This window comes from Xenopus laevis, chromosome 1S (assembly GCF_017654675.1).
Source record: "Xenopus laevis strain J_2021 chromosome 1S, Xenopus_laevis_v10.1, whole genome shotgun sequence".
Classification (NCBI taxonomy): domain Eukaryota; kingdom Metazoa; phylum Chordata; class Amphibia; order Anura; family Pipidae; genus Xenopus; species Xenopus laevis.
In genome coordinates, this window is record NC_054372.1 from 28,058,183 (window position 1) to 28,071,332 (window position 13,150).

The 13,150-nt window shown below is 41.5% G+C and overlaps 2 protein-coding genes across 12 annotated transcripts in view; one reads left to right on the forward strand and one right to left on the reverse strand.

Annotated features, from left to right (window-relative positions):
• Positions 1-2,035: 2,035 nt before the first annotated feature.
• Positions 2,036-6,754, forward strand: zar1.S (zygote arrest 1 S homeolog; the record flags this gene model as incomplete). Its single annotated transcript, NM_001090489.1, is given in 4 exon segments — positions 2,036-2,622; positions 3,653-3,745; positions 4,863-4,937; positions 6,470-6,754. Coding segments are annotated over 4 exon segments (888 nt in total). The 3' UTR covers positions 6,614-6,754.
• A 3,841-nt stretch (positions 6,755-10,595) lies between these two features.
• The window catches only part of fryl.S (FRY like transcription coactivator S homeolog), a 221,815-nt gene continuing 219,260 nt past the window's right edge, over positions 10,596-13,150 (reverse strand). For all 11 annotated transcript variants that reach the window (XM_041579467.1, XM_041579464.1, XM_041579463.1 and 8 more), the window contains one exon: positions 10,596-12,168. In XM_041579467.1, coding sequence (XP_041435401.1) covers positions 11,910-12,168 — 259 coding nt within the window. In that variant the 3' untranslated portion in view covers positions 10,596-11,909. The remainder of the gene's footprint in view (positions 12,169-13,150) is intronic.

The following is a 13,150-nucleotide window of genomic DNA, read 5'->3' on the forward strand; positions in this document are numbered from 1 at the left end:
ATCTGTATTTTGATTGATATGGTTGTCATGAACAGAACAAAGGGCAAATAAAAAGCATTCTAAAGTCCAAAAAGAAATCTGTGTAAGATTTGTGCATGAAATGCAATTGCATCCTTTACATGAGTTCTGCAGGGTGAACAAAATACCCATATGGAAAGCCCTAACAGATCTAAGCAGGCAATGTAATAAAAGCTTGTTACTAATAGCTCAACCGACAGTTTAGCGTTTACTGGTCCGCTGTTTGAAAGCACACATCTGCTTGAGTTGCTATAGGTTACTAGACCTGGGCAAACGTTACCTGTTTTTATTACATTGCCCTGAAAGACTTTGGGGCTCATATATAAACTTTTCACAGGGAAGAATGGTTCACACAGTGAATATATCGGCCCTGGGCATGGTTATATTTATAAAGATGGTGGATAAGAGTAGTTCATTTGCAAACAGAATTGTGATCTTTTTTCAATATGGCAAAAAGTGTGAATATTTATGTGCACACTCTGCGTTTGAGTTTGGTGGTGCAGAAAATATTCACAGAACAGTTTAGCAAATTGCAAATTTAAATTACTGTCAATGCTATTTTCCCGCACAACATCCTCACACAATGGGCGCACTCACGCAAACACCCGTCTCATTTGCGAGTCATTTGTACGCAATGCGAAATTCGAAAAAAACTGGAAGGGTGGGTACAGCAGTGCAATATTTTAGGGTTCAGGAATAAACATGAACAATTCAACCAATATCGAATAAATATGCCTCCCCTTGTGAGTTCTTTGAGGCCGGGGTGCTTCTGGTTTTGTGATGCCAGAGAGAAATTGTCTCCAGGGACCATACAAGTAAACAAGTTCACCGTTATAATTACTAAACTCTGAATGCAAAAATCATGAAAAATTTGTGATTTTTTATATATATATATATATATATATATATATATACATATATATATATATATATATATATATATATATATATATATATATATATATAAAATCGGACTTTTAAAAAATCACGAATTTTTCGAAATTTATGAAACCCGAGGATGGAAAAGTCCGAATCGGCATCTCAGACCTGTCGAGGTTGCTTTTAAGTCAATGGGAGAAGTCCCAAAGATTTTTTGATGTGAGCTGGGTTTCGTGCAAAACCACAAAGTTTCGGGCAAAAAAACTAAAGAAATTTGAGTTTCGGGTGAAAAATCAGAAACAATCCTGAAAATTGGATGAAAAATCCGGAAAAAAACTTGAAAATCTGATTTTTTTTCCGCAAAGCAAATTTTTGGGGAAAAAAAACCTGAGCGGATTTCATCGGAGTTTGTAGCAGAAAATATTGAGATCAATTCAGACTTTAATAAATAACCCCCTATGTGTACTGCCAAACAGAGTCTCCTGTAGGCTGCCAGTCCATATAGGGGCTACCAAATAGCCAATCACAGCACTTATTTGGCACCCACAGGGACTTTTTTTCATGCTTGTGTGGCTCCCCAATTGTTTTTACAACTGAATGTGGCTCTTGGTTAAAAAAAAAAGGTTGGGGACCCCCGCTGTAGGGGGGTAATGATCAGTAAGAACAAGTGCTGCACATAGATTCAAAGTAGGACTTTCCCATTCCGGCTCCTCAGGAACTACAGTTCCCAGCATCCTCTGATGGCTAAAAAAGCAGCAAGTGGAAGTGTATGAGCTGGAGGCTGACAGGTTGGATTTCCCTGCTTTAGCCCTATAGCCCAGGGTTGTCAGAGGCTGTGCTTAATGTTCATTTACCCTATAACTCAGTTGTAAAAAAAGTCACTGCTCTATATAAGCAGCTTTACCTGCCCTGGCTGATTATTTTGCCTCATACTATACAGGTATCAATTGAACTTGCAGAAAGCCCCAAATAGCAATGTCCATACCTGTTTTCTTCCTAGACACGCTAAGACTCACTCCACGAGGGACAGGCAAATCCCATTGACACCTTGATTATTAATGAGACCAGCCCCTACTTAAGCAGCCAGCTGGGAGTTGCCATTAGCCAGACATTATGGCTAGCTTCTCAGAGGAAGCAATGGATCGCTACATGTACCCAGCTTACAATCCTTATTCGTATAGGTACCTGAACCCTAGGAATAAAGGGATGAGCTGGAGACAGAAGAACTATTTGGCCAGTTATGGAGACACTGGGGACTACTGTGATAATTATCAGAGGGCTCAGCTGAAGGCCATCTTGTCTCAAGTGAACCCTAACCTCACGCCAAGGCTCTGCAGAGCAAACACAAGGGATGTGGGGGTGCAGGTAAACCCCAGGCAAGATGCATCAGTCCAGTGCTCCTTGGGGCCCAGAACTTTACTCAGAAGGAGACCTGGGGCCCTACGGAAGCCTCCACCAGAGCAAGGGAGTCCTGCCTCCCCCACAAAGACTGTGAGATTCCCCAGGACTATTGCGGTATATTCACCTGTGGCTGCAGGAAGGTTGGCTCCATTTCAGGATGAAGGGGTCAATCTGGAAGAGAAGGGTGAGGCAGTGAGAAGTGAAGGCTCTGAAGGAGGGAGGCAGGAAGGAAAGCAAGGGGATGGAGAGATCAAGGAACAGATGAAGATGGACAAGACAGATGAAGAGGAAGCAGCCCCTGCTCAGACAAGGCCAAAGTTCCAGGTATGTATAATTGCATTCATCTGTGGTGTGTAGTTCAGCAATTTCTGTAGGGCATTCAAAAACCCACCAGCGCCTAATGCTGTTGCTGGGAATTGTAGTTTCACAACATCTGGAGGCAACTAATCATTAGGGATGATATACCTTTAGATTATCTTTGAGTAAGATGTAGATATTCTGAATTTGACTATATGCAATTGGTTTTCATTTTGTATTTTTTTCAGGTTTATTTAATTTAACTAACTTTTTGTTCAGTACTTTTCCAATGTTGAATTTCAGCAGCAATCTGGTTGCTAGGGCCTAGCTTACCTTAGAAACCAGGCAGTGGTTTGATGAAGAGATTGGTAGATGAATAGGAGAGGGCCTGAAAAGCACAATATAAATGAATAATCCCAATAAAATTATAACTTTACGGAGCAATAGATTTTTGGGTGCTGAGGTGAGTGACCCCATCTGACCGAAAGAATAAAAATCTAAATTCAAAATCTATAAGAAGCAAACCTCTAATTGTAACTTGCTGATAGGTTTCTATAGGTGGCGCAAACTATTCACTAGGAAATGGTGTTTGATACACTAAAAGGTGTATCATTAAAGGGGTTATTCACCTTTAAATCGTAACTTTTAGTATAATGTAGAGCGATTATTCTGAGATGATTTTCATGTTTTTATTTGTGGTTTGAGTTATTTAGCTCTTTATTCGGCAGTTTCAGCATCTGGTTGCTAGGGTCCAAACTACATTAGCAACCATGAAATTATTTGAATAAGAGACTGGAAAATTAATGGGAGAGGCCTGAATAGAAAGAAGAGTACTAAAAGGTAACAATACATTTGTAACCTTAAACAGCATTTTCGATGGAGTCAGTGATCCCCATTATAAAGCTGGAAAAAGTCAGCGTAAGAAGGCAAAATAAAAAAGTATAAAGTAATGTAAGCTAGGCTTGGTCTCTCTAGGGGCATTACGGTATGTCTGTTTTAAATGTGAATGGGCTGCTGTGTCTGTGTAACAGGACTAATAAAGTTGTGTTTGTTTCAGTTCCTGGAGCAGAAGTACGGATATTATCACTGTAAGGACTGCAACATCCGCTGGGAGAGCGCCTACGTGTGGTGTGTGCAGGAAACCAATAAGGTACCGTTGGGACTGGAAGATCTACCGTTAAAGTGATACTGAAAAATTCTTTTTAAAGTATTAATCTACATTAAGGGGCAGATTTATCAAAGGTCGAAGTGAAGCTTCGAAGTTAAAAACTTCGAATTGCGAAGTCTTTTTTGGGTACTTCGACCATCGACTAGTCCAACTTCGATTCGAAGTTGAAAATAACGTTGAAATTCAAAGGTCGAATTTTTTTGAAGTACTGTCTCTTTAAAACTGCGACCATTCGCCACCTAAAAGCTGCCGAAGTGCTGCTTTAGCCTATGGGGGACCTCCTAGAAGCAGTATGGAGGCAATGCGGGGGGGAAGTTTGGGAGATCGAAGGTCGAAGTTAAAAAAAACCAAAAAACGTTGAATCGAAGTAACGCTACTTTGAATCGTACGATTTGAAGTAGGCCCAATTCGACCCCAAAAAACTTCGACCACCATTCGATTGGTCTTTTTGAATTCGAAGTTTGAAGGTTTTTTAACTTAGACCTTTGATAAATCTGCCCCTAAAAAGTTACCTATAGGTCATGTTGTTTGTTTTTCACTGATAGTTCTGCTTTTGTAAGTAGGGATGCACCGAATCCACTATTTTGAACCCCCGAATCCTTTGCGGGCGAATACCGAACCGAATCTGAATTTGCATATGCAAATCAGGGGTGGGAAGGGGAAAATATTTTTTACTTGTTTTGTGACAAAAAGTCACACGATTTCCCTCCTCTCCCTAATTTGCATATGTAAATTAGGATTCGGTTCGGCCTGGCAGAAGGATTCGGCCGAATCCAAATCCTGCTGAAAAAGACAGAATCCTGGATTCAGTGCATCCCTATTTGTAAGTAATTGTTACTTGAAGTTCCTAAATCGGACTGTTTTGCCAGCCTGACTGTCCCTTCTCAGCCTGTCAGTTCGTTTTTAATGCACGGACTCCTGCTGCACAAATATGGCAGCCCCCTTGTACAGGAACAAGGTAGTAAGAAAGGTCATGTAAAAGCATCGGGCAAATACTTTTATGGAAAAATGATAAATAACATTCATAGACAAAGTTGTGATCGATCATAAAAAAAAGTTATTTTCTGATGTCAGTAGTGATGACTGTTACTCACGGCAGGTGTACTTCAAGCAGTTCTGCAGGACATGTCAGAAATCCTATAATCCCTACCGTGTGGAAGACATCATGTGTCAGGTAAGAGTCCCCCGTGTAGTCTTGCTATAATGGCCCTAAGAAACCCCACCTGCAATTGTACTAGAACCCCCAGAAACTTATACCTGAGCTGGGTTAATGGTAGTTGCAGCCAAGAAGAGAGGGATTGGAGCAATCCTAGACTTTAATCAAAGGGGTGACATTATAGCAGTCCATCCTGCTTGGGAGAATGTGCAGTGTCCCCCCCCACTCAGAGCAACATGTTACTCACAACAGGGCTGATATTGCCATGAAACAAGATCAGAAACTCATCTCAGGGGAGGCAAAAAGTCAAAATTCTGAATTTTAATTTGCGCTCTCTGCACTAGCAATGTGGCCCCCCTTGACCAACTCCAGGTAAGTGCCAGGGGGGTGGGCAGCATTTGAAAGGCAGTGAAACGCCCCTGGAAACCAACCCCTTGGATGCTGCTCCCGGCACCTCAAAGCAGATGCTTAGTTTTAAATTCTTGGCTTCAGGGCCGAGCCGACCGGGTGGGCAACCCTACTGGCCGCTTCGCCCTCCCCCCACCGCACGCATGTGCACTCTAACCTGAGCCCGTGTGTACTGACCAGACGCGTCCCCCCTCGCGCAACGACCATCACTGCAGACCGGACTGGGGTAGACGGCAGAAAAAGGTACGTGCCTGGCGCCCCTCAAGCTTTGCACCCTAGGCACGTGCCTACTCTGCCTACCCCTAGTTCCGGCCCTGCTTGGCTTTGAGGTAAGTTTTGGTTGAATAAAACCAGCTGTACTACTAAACAGAGCCTCCTATAGGCTTCCAGTCCACATAGGGGCTACCAAATCACCAATCACAGTCCTTATTTGCAGGCCTGGATTTGTGGAAAGGCCATCAAGTCCTAGGCCTAGGGCGGCAGGATTTTAGGGGGAGGCATATTGCCCAACTACACTCAAATTGGTTCAGAAATACTGGGGATGCACAGGAGATACGATCGTTTTTTTTAAATTGCCTGCGTGCCATTACTTCGGTCCCGATGATGAAAATTTGAGCAAATAAAAGGGAGAGGATTGGGGCAACAAACAGGGGACCTAGGGGTGCCCACTTTGTAAATCCGGCCCTGCTTATTTGGCACCCCAGGAATTATATCCAGGTTTGTGTTTCTCCCCATTTCTTAACATTTGTGGCTCATGGATAAAGATTGGGGAGCGCTGTGCTAGAGCATCCATTCTCCTGTGTGTGTAGTTGTGCCATGGCCCAGCATCTAACAGGCAATTTAATCTTATGGCCCTTCAAATTCTACCTTTTAGGAAGTTATTGTGAGTTGTCAAACCCACAGTTTGAGCAGTTAGTACAATCTCTTGAGCCCTAATGTTAAAACTAGGCACCACATGAGATCCCCCTGTGACTGCCAGCGTACATCTATACAACTAGGATTGCCACCTGGCCAGTAAAAATGATGCTTGATGGCAATGTTATTAATAGGAAAAAACATCAAGAATATAGGAAGGCCGGTATTTTTTTCCAGGAAAGGTGGCAACCTTATGTACAACTGACTTGCTGCACATTTCCCTGCAGAGCTGCAAGCAGACGAGATGCGCGTGTCCTGTCAAACTGCGTCACGTTGACCCCAAGAGGCCCCACCGCCAGGATCTGTGTGGGAGATGCAAAGGCAAACGGCTCTCGTGTGACAGCACCTTTAGCTTCAAGTATATCATTTGATTGTGTGTAATTCATACATTTCTAGCTACATTAATTAAGCCAGGAAAGGGCTTCATTTATGTTTTTGTTTTGGAGGAGACGACTGGGAAGGAACTGTCTGTGCAATGCGCTCGCTTTCTTGTACTGAATAAACAGAATAGAGGAAATGTGCCTTGGGCCTGTTTGATTTCAATACTGAGCTATGGGGGGGGGGGGCAAGTACCTTGGGTGCTGCTTCTTGACTTCCCCGGTGGCCCCCAATCATTATAGGCAAAAAGAAAAACAAAGGTATGTGAAAGATGGGGGCTGGGGAAGGCGGGTTGTGATTAGGGTTGCCACCTTTTCCAGAAAAAAAAAACTAGCCTTCCTATATATATCTTTATTTCCCTATTAATCACATTGGGCTTAACCATCATTTTTACTGGCCAGGTCGGTAGAATACCGACCAGGTGGCAACCCTAGTTGTGACTGGGGCTGAGGGAATGGGGGCTGTAGGGGACCCCTTAGGCGCAACCCTGGTGGGCCCCAAAGTCACAGTCCAACTCTGCAGCTTTCGATTGCAGTTACATTTCCACAACTTTTTCTGGGTTTTAATTTTTCGGAAATTATATTTTGGGTGACGTAAAATAGTCTGTATATAGAGGGTTCCCTCAAGTCAGAACATCCGTATTGAATTCTGTGCACCTTGTGTATGGATGTCCTGTATTTTAATTTGTTCTATACCAGCCTAAGGAATACTGGGAAACAGATTCTTCAGTCCAGGCATCCACCTTATAAATTGTGTTATGAGGGGAACCCTAAAGGAGTAGCTCCTGTTCTAAATTGCTTTTTTTTTTTTAATAAGGATTATTTGCCTTTTCTGCCTCTTTACCTCCTATACAGTGGGGGGTCACTGACCTCAGAAGCTACAACTCTTGATTAGTGAGGCTACAATTGTATTCTTAACTTTTAATACTAACCTTTCTATTCAGTCCCTGTCCTGTTCATTTTCCAGTCTCTCATTCAAGCCAGTGCCTGGTTACTAGGGTATCCCAAGCAAACATATACTATAAACTGTTCACACCGGAGAACTGCTAAACAAGAAGTCCAGATCCATAAGAAAAAGAGAACCAACTGCAAATTCTCAGCATTTCCTATTCCTGCGAGTAACCATGTGCCCACTGTCAATATATTTAGTCCCAGAATCAAAACTCTCAGTTAAATCTGATGTGGATTGTGATTAGGGAAGCACCAGTTTAGGCTGAATACAAGCTATTTTTAGCAAGATTCAGTTTCAGTCAAATCCAAGAACGAAGTGTTTGAGGGGTGATATGATAACTATGTATAAATATATAAGGGATCATATAATAATCTCTCTAATGCTTTATTTACCAGTAGGTCTTTCCAGCTGACACAAGGTCACCCATTCCAATTAGAAGAAAAGAGGTTCCGCCTAAATATTCAGAAGGGGTTTGTTACAGTGAGAGCTGTGAAGATGTGGAATTCTCTCCCTGAATCAGTTGTACAGGCTGATACATTAGATAGCTTTAAGAAGGGGTTGGATGGCTTTTTAGCAAGTAAGGGAATACAGGGTTATGGGAAATATCTCATAGTCCAAGTTGATCCAGGGACTAGTCCGATTGCCATTTTGGAGTCAGGAAGGAATTTTTTCCCCCGAGAGGCTTCAAATGGGGTTTTTTGCCTTTGGATCAACTAGCAGTTAGACAGGTTATATTCAGACTGAAAAGGTTGAACTTGAGTGTGTATCAATTTTCAACTTAACTTACAATGTAACTCACTATTACCTCCCAGCACTAGGCCAAGGGAGAGCCTGTGTTGCACAATCATTAATGTGGGACAACTGTGAATGGAAGTATCTTCACTATTACAGAGCTGTACATCTCAGGGCTTACAAAACACAGCAAATCTATGTATCAACTGCCTCTATTTGCATTTTCCCGTTGGGCCTGTTTGTAGATCTTCTACACTTGTAAAAATGAATATCAGAGCACAGCATGTGGAAAGCGGCAAGATTAAAAAGAAATAAGTCAAATACAGGCACCGTAATGTTCCTTGGCATTTAATGATCACATAACCCATAGTTCCCATTGTTTCTAGTGTATGCAGACTTATTTATTTTTACACTGGCCACCGTGTTTATTAGTGGTGCTGCTGCTACACTAACCTGTTTCGATATGTATATCAGCAGGTCCACACAAAGATTACCCAAAAGCCCAACATACAGTAGGTGTAATATAAATAAACCGACAGCAGCCCCTCCTGATCATCTGCCTCTACTTTATCTTTAGAGGTTGTTCTTTAGATTATCATGAAGCCTTCTTGGCTTAACTGACAGTGTTAAAATCAGTGTACATGTATGGGATCCGTTATCCAGAAAGCTCTGAATTACGGAAATGCCGTCTCCCATAGGCTCTATTATAATCAAATAATCCAAATCTTTAAAAATGATTAATTTTTTCTCTGTAATAATTAAACAGTAGCTTGTACTTGATCCAAACTAAGATAATTAATCCTTATTGGAATCAAAACCAGCCTATTGGGTTTATTTAAAGTTTACACGATTTTCTAGTAGAATTAAGGTATGAAGATCCAAATTATGGAAAGATTCATTATCTAGAAAACCCAGGTCCCGAGCATTCTGGATAACAGGTCCCATACCTGTATTTGCTTCATGTACCTCTTTAAAAGATGTTTAAGCACAGGGCATTGCAACCCCAGCATTGCCTTTGAAAGAGCCCCCCAGACATTCCAAGCTGTGACCAAGCTAGCATGCCTCAGCACTTTCATGTATGGGAATGGCACTGAGAGCTTGGGCTAGATCAGACCTATATCTTCCATCAGCTTCCACAATTTTTTTAACAGCACTGAATTTTCTGCAGCATCACAGGTTGTATTCAATATGGCCGATAACATCACCTGGAACAAAGGTGGTCACTGCCAAACCAAAGATCGTGGTCTTGCTGTAGGCGGATGGATGTGGTAGTATGAAACAGACAGAAATGTGCTTGATTACAAAAAAATAATAATGGGGGCAGGTCTGGACTGAGAATTAAAATAGGCCCTGGCATTTCAGGTACACAAAGGCCCAAACAGCCCCCACCAGCCCACTAAATAGTTACTTTCTATGGGACCCACAGATTATCAGTCCGGGCCTGAATGGGGGATGGAAGAATAATGTATAATAAACAAAAATGCACCAATAAATCTGATACTGTTTGACTCAAACACCATGGCACGCACCATTGGCAGGAGCAAGAAGAACACTATCTTTTTTTTTTGGTTGAAGCCTCTCCATTGAGACCTAAAATGTTGTCAAGGGTTCCCCATAGAAGGTTTCAGTCATATTTAAACATCACCGTCAGCCATAGTTCCAAGAATACCTAAGGTAGATTTATCTAAAGAAGAAAAGAGGTATTCTTTACTCCCGAATCCTTCCTAAGGGCAGGACTCCACGGACGATTCTGCTGCAATCTGATGCGCTGCGCATAAACGCAGGCGTCACGTCGAATGCGATGCAAATAAGGTAAGTAATTCTATTGTCGGATCGTGTCGCATCAATGATGCGACACGACTGTCGGATGCAGATGCTGCATCAACAAGGCAACACGATCCACCAAGAAAATTACTTACCTTATTTCCTTCACATCCGACGTGACGCCTGCGTTTTTTGCGGTGGAATCGTCTGTAGAGTCCTGCGCTAAATTGAGTTTAGTCTGGGGAGGGGCAGTCAGAGTTTGGGAACTACTGCCCTAGGGCCATTAGACTGCAGCTGGCAGACCATAATAATGCAGCCTGTAGGCCAGGGTTTGAGGTCTTCCCACACAAGGCACCTGCTTTTTGTAGGGTTGCATATTCCAAGTATTCAGCCTAACTGGTGGCAATACCAAGACATCAAGAACCATAGATGTACCGTAGCTTTGATTTCTTCCTTTTTTTTTTTAATCACAGCGGATAAAATGTGTATAAAATTTGCAGGGGTAATCCTTACAGGCCAGGGACCACATTAGGGCTACATTCATTTATTATTATACAAAAATGTTGTTGGTGTATAGAGAAACCTGTTTATTTTGTGCTACAGAATTTCATTTTGTTTTTACAGTAAGCTCTTAGTGCCAAGGTTGGATTTTTTTGGTAGCTTTGCCTGTTTATCAAGACCCTAATTACAACACAATGAAACATAAATGCAATGATATTAAGGTTACCTTTCTCTAAGCCTCCTATAAAACTAGGCCATACAATACATACTCTACCTCTCAATGTCCATCATTCCTTGAGCCTCTCTGTGTCGCATAGAAGCATTAGTCAATAAAACATTGTCCATCTGTTATTGTACATCTATCGTCCTATAACAGTGCATTGCACAGAAAAATACTGCTATGACACCATATTGAGATTCTAGAATATATACAGAATAAAATAAATTATCTGTTCCTCTAGGGAGAATTGCTGTTGGGCAGCACATGTCTAAATATACATTTTAAAGTCTCTGCAGGCAGCTACTTTTTGGTTAGTACTTAATATTTATATCATAAGCACTGGTCAGAGAACGGAGAGCATTCTAATAAAGTTAAGATATATTATTCTTTTTTTTTTTTGTTTGGTTTTTTTTTTTCTTAGAAAAACCGGGATAATCCCCAGTTTAAAATAATTTCAACGTCCTAACATTTACACGCTATGAGGCGTTAGAGCTAATAAAATAAAAATGTATCCAAAAATAATATTGCCGTACTCTTTGAGGCATGCGCGGAGACCTTATGTACAAACGCATCTGTCATACACACGCTCCAACTGCCACCCATCTGCACAGACTTGAGAAAAACAGATTTAGGAACATAAACGAGAAGTTCAGTGGTTGTCCCATGGTCTTTATGAGTCTTTTGCCTTTTTTTTTTTTTGGACAGTCCATGACAATGTACATTTGTCCGACCTGGGCACTGGTTTGACCAGGACTCAAAGAAATTCTTTAGGTGAGACACGTCATTAGTGACCATACAACATTGTGCCTCACTAAATCATACATATTGCAACGGCTCTATTATTTACATGGTGTTAGCCCTTTTGCTTCTGGGTGCCAATTATGGAAAGAAAGAAAACAAAAACAAATCTCCAGACGTAACATCCATTGTCACACTGAATCTCCCTTTCCTCAGCCGCTCGCTCGCACAACTGATGGATGGAGTTTGTGACTGTTCCTCTTAATGAAGTTCTTTGCAGTTTAAAAAAATACGGATTCATCTAAAGAATATACAGTAATTATGAAAGGTGCTTGATGAGATTCTCGGACATCCAGTGCTTCACTTTTCTGACAAGAGGCTGTTCAAAAGTCAGAATTCACCTTGTTGGTGACCGGTTGGGCTTTGGATAGGAGTTGGTAGGACTGCACCACTCGCAGTGAAAGTCTGATTTCTAGATTGAGCTCCATCAGTTTCGAGCTCGCTTTGGACAAGTCGTGCTTACAGCCAATGATAGCAAAGCTTCCGGTCTGGCCTAGTGACTGATGCCGGAAATATATATGCAGTAATGTTTGAACTGGATCATCATCTGAGCTCCCAAATATATCATTGGGCCAGACAGACCTAGAAAGCAGAGGAAAGAATGAATACGAGCACAACTCAAGTAGAACATGAACATACAACAAAATAAAGCAACCAAACAAAATAAGCACACGCAACAAGTTAGTGTGGACTTAATTAGGCTGTTTGATTGTAAACTTAATAGTAAAGAGTTTATAACACAAGGGCCATGTATCTAGTTATAGTAGGAGCTAGGGAAACCCAGTGAAATTATATGTAATGACAAGCTCCAGGCTCATTTGATTTCACTGATCTAATAGCGTCTGCTTTCCAGTGGTCAGTGATACAAGTCAGTATAGAAACCAAATAGGCATAAAATACAGCACATAAAGTAACCCACAGACATAATAGATTTTCCAGGTTTAGTTTAGGATTACAGGTTAGCATACAATAGTTTCAAAGACTATGGCTGTATGTTGGTGGTGCTCTATCCAGAAACTTTGCTGCTTGACTTGGTTCCCTTATTCCATATGGTAAAGAAGTAGGATGGCACACACTATTGCAAACACTGAGATCCAAATAAAACACTAATGTTTTAGCACGATTGCAATAGTGTGTGCCATCCTACTTCTTTACCATACAGGATTACGGGTTATCTTTTGGAGCATGAAGCGTGAGCTAAATTATCCCATCTTAACCTTAAGCACAACATGCTTTTTTTACATTTCTCTTTTTCTCTTCTTCCCCGCATCTCTGTTTGTTATTATTAGACCTTATACTTGCCTCCTCATTTCCCCATCTCTTTGTTTCCTCTTACCTTGAGATATTTACAATTCTCCACCTTTCCACCTTGTCTACTGTTCTCGTGTGACTCACTCTGCGCTGTTCTTTTCACTGATTTTATCATTTTCCCCTTATTACGGTCTCCTTTTTAGCCATTCCCAGAACTGTGGTTTTCCAACTACATCCCTGGGTTCTATAATGTTTAAGAGGCTGCCCTATGATTTGCCTACCCTTAGCTCAAATTTGGAATGGAATAGAGAAA